At 55.3% G+C, this 3777-nt stretch overlaps 1 protein-coding gene across 1 annotated transcript; it reads right to left on the bottom strand.

The window, feature by feature from the left end:
* Positions 1-311: 311 nt before the first annotated feature.
* Positions 312-1482, bottom strand: LOC135618770 (carboxylesterase 15-like). The gene has a single exon (XM_065119972.1). The coding sequence runs from the start codon at positions 1407-1409 to the stop codon at positions 390-392; it is 1020 nt and encodes a 339-aa protein (XP_064976044.1). The 5' UTR covers positions 1410-1482; the 3' UTR covers positions 312-389.
* Positions 1483-3777: the final 2295 nt, after the last annotated feature.

Raw genomic sequence — 3777 nt, 5'->3', positions numbered from 1 at the left:
ATCGACGGCTTCTACTGCCCAAAACACGCAGCCTCATCGCTGTTGTGATGTAGCTTTTCTCTGCAGGCGACGTCTCCTGAGAAGACACAGCATGAACGACATGATCGAGGTGGTCTCGCGAATTAAAGTGAAAGTTGAGAGTAAACATTCATTTGAGACGCCTAATGAAATCTAAATCGGAAGAAAGTTTGGCGCATCGGATTGACCATTAGACTAAAATTGACGAGCATTAATACTATGAATTCTTTTAAACGGAGAGAAGAAGGCAATTGTGGGGATTGCAGAAAAACACATTATTTAGCACTTCCACATCACATAAGAATACTACTTTTATTTATTGATAGCGACAGAAAAGGCGATCGCGGCAGAGGCGGATAGAGATGGATGGATCAATGGCGACGGACGAAGTCGTTGATGGCGGCGATTAGCTCCTCCGTCCTCTTGGCGGTGGTTGGGTCGTTGTCGACGGCGAACTTGTTGAGGTAGAAGGAGTGGCTCACTCCCTCGCTTATCACTACGGCCACTTCCTTCCCCGCCTTCTTCATCGCCTCGCAGTACTCCAGGTTGGTGTCCCTTATCAGGTCGCGGTCCGCCACTCCCACCAGGAACGGCGGCAGTCTCACCGTCTCCAGTGGCGGCGCCGCCTCCCCCATCGGGCACGTGTAGGGGTGGTCCTTGGTGGCCCCCTCTGGCAGCCCCAGAGCGAGTAACTTGTCGAGCATGTCCAGCGTGAAGAACACCGAGTCGGACCGGAGCTCCAGCTCGGACCGGCTCCGGGTCGAGCGCACGAACCCCGGTTGGAGCAGGATCCCGCCCGCCACCTTGAGGGGCGACCAGAACGCCTCCTCCTCCTCCCACGCCCGCGCACCCACCAGGTGCACCAGGTTCCCCCCAGAGCTGTCGCCTATAAGGAACACGCGGGAGAAGTCCACCGAGCGGAGCAGCTCGGATTCCGGGTCGCGGGCCAGATCTCGGAGGCGGAGGAGGGCGGCGAAGCCGGCGTCGATGGCGGCGGGGAGGCGGTGCTCGGGGGCGAGGGGAAGCTCGACGGAGACCACGGCCGCTGGGATGGAGGCAGCGAGGCGGGCGTAGAATTGATAGTACATAAACCAGGAGGAGCGGCTGATGCAGAATCCGCCCCCCTGGAAGTGGAGGAAAACAGGAAGCGGCTCACGGCGCCCTTCAGGGGGCGGCGGCGAAGGGAGATAGAGGCGGAGGGAGGGGTCGCCAGGGAGGTCATGAAGGGTGACGCCGTCGCGAGGGGTGTCAAAGGCCGGGACCGGTTCCATGAGGAAGAGGGCCTCGGGCGGTCCGGTCCACGTCCGGTCCACCGATCCATCGTCGAAAACCCGGAGCCAGCCGGAGACCTCGTCCACCACCCTTGTGCCTGTCGTCCCCTCCGCAACCATGTTGCACTCACTCAACCAGTTGTCACAAACACCGAGACCAAGGAGGAGGGGATGACTTGCGATGAGAAGGGGGAGGGAAGGAAGGAAGAGCTATATAGACGTGTCGGGGGGTTTCTTCCTCGTAGCTTCACTACGATTGCAGAGAGAGGGAGGCATTAGTTGACGCCACGTGGTCAGTGTCCACTTGTGTGGTTGACTATAATTAATGTGAGAGTAATTACTCACGCCGGTCAACAGTGAGCACGACCACGAAACCGACTGAGAACCTTCCACATTGGATTGGGCTTCAGAAAGCTACCGTGTTGATACAGAAACCGTTAGTGTAAACAACTTTGAGCCGTGGCCTCGGGATCGACGCGGCTCGATTCGGGTTTGGATAGCAGGATCTTTCCGGTGCGGCCCTTGGGTTCGTCGAGGTAGTCAGCTACGGCGGTCCGATCGGGATGGGGTCGGCGGTCTCTGCTGGAGGGGGCTCCTCAGTTGGGCACGCGCCCCATCTGCAGTCCTGCACACAGGTCGGGTCGGGAGGCTCTACCCGACCCCTCCAACGATCAAGTCAGTAGATGGTAGAGGGGGTAGAAAGAAGAAGAGTTTGAGGTGTCTCCCTGGTGTGTTCTTCCCTCCTCGCTTGTTCAGAGTGCGAGGGTATTTATAGAAAAGCTTACTGTTGTTTGATGTGCCCGCTTGCAGGGGCAGGCTGATTGCGTCGTGGCGTGAAGAGCCGAGCCTGAGTGGGTATTAATGCGTCTCGGGCTGTGTCCCGGTCCGTTTGACCGGGTGCCATCACGTCGTCCGAGGCGTGAGGCGTCGGTTGACGTCAGCCGAGTCTTATCGTAATTAATATCCTCATCAGAAACGACTATAGGAACGAGGAACAGTAAAAAAAAGGTTATCTAATTAAATCAGACACCAATTCAACATCATAAATTTATTATATGTGATGGACTGCGAGAGCTGACCATTGATCCACCCTCCACTAAAACCTAACAAAGGTTATAAATTTAATGTGATGGTTACTTGGTACCTACCATGCATGCTTATTTCTTTTATTTATATTATATACATATATAATAATAATATTAACGTGGGAATCACCCCTTGTAATTTCTCAGCAACGTCGCATAGCATTATGTTATTCTCGACTTGAGCGGTAAGACTATTTTGTGTTGTCGTCTTGTGATAATAAAGAAGACTTTGGGTGAGATAAAAGTTGTGTGATAACGGAGAAGACTTTGGCGTGTGAATTGGTCGAAAGTCGTGCTCGGTTTTGGGCCCATTTCGATCATAAAAATGACGACAGACAAATTATATTCGGCAAGGTTTGGAATTATTAACATATGTCGTCATCAAATTAATATTTTAAAATAATATTTTATTAGTTTGGTGCTTTATTTAACACGTGATATCATGTGCATCATTTTTGATAGGGGTAAAAACGAATAGGACACGACGCACCGGATTTGACGTAACACTGCCCCATGACAACCGCCCCAAACGGCGCACCACGCCAAGGGACAAGCATTAATACCAGCGTAACGCGCACCCTCACCGACCGTACCCGCACGGCCTCGTCTTGCTGACCCCGTACGATCGGACAGAGCAGGGGAAGGCGTCGGCCAAGGCTTGCCACACCCTACAACTCGACCTTACCGCGCAACGGCCACAACGGCAACAGACGCGATCAGGAGTACGGCTCTGCCCCGGCGGGGTGGCGTCAGGTAACATCGAGCTCACATATAAATACCCACGGGCTCCCAACCGGCAAGGTAAGCAGACAAGCACACGATTTTCCCCTAAAACTCCCCTCTACACCACTAACTTGACCGTTGGAGGGGTCGGGCCGACTCGCTGACCCGACCTTTGTGCAGGTATTCGGGGAAAGCCGATCCAGCAGCGCGGAGCATCCCGGCCTTATTCCCCGTGATCGACCGTCCCGAGATCTCAAGCCTGGCAGCCTCGCTTGATCCTAGTCGTTCGGACCCCTGAACCAGCCGCGTCGACCCCCAGGTCACGGCTAAAAAAGTTACTTACCGTAACAGATTGGCGCTAGAAGGAGGGCCTCCGAATGACAAACGATCAGCAAACCCGCCTTGGCGAGCCCCCAGCCGTTGGGTTCCCCGCCCCGGGGGAACACCCCCCGCACGATGAAGCTCGCGACGAACACCCCGCAGCGGCGGCGGAGCGTTACTGGCGATTGTTCAACGACCCAGGTTTGTCACCTCCCGACGGCGCCCCCACCGACCCGCCGCCGGTATCTCCGGAGGCCTTTCACGACCTCACTCACCAAGTCCGAGCCCTAACGAGTATGGTGCAGACCATCATCCCGATTATCTCGCAGCGAACCCCCCCGCACGGGGCTCACCCTTCG

This window comes from Musa acuminata, chromosome BXJ2-8 (assembly GCF_036884655.1).
Source record: "Musa acuminata AAA Group cultivar baxijiao chromosome BXJ2-8, Cavendish_Baxijiao_AAA, whole genome shotgun sequence".
NCBI classification, from domain to species: Eukaryota; Viridiplantae; Streptophyta; class Magnoliopsida; order Zingiberales; family Musaceae; genus Musa; species Musa acuminata.
This window is presented reverse-complemented; position numbering and strand designations above follow the sequence as displayed.

Excerpts from the sequence above, each read along its gene's own strand:
- LOC135618770 (XM_065119972.1), bottom strand. The coding sequence starts at position 1,409 with ATGGTTGCGGAGGGGACGACAGGCACAAGGGTGGTGGACGAGGTCTCC.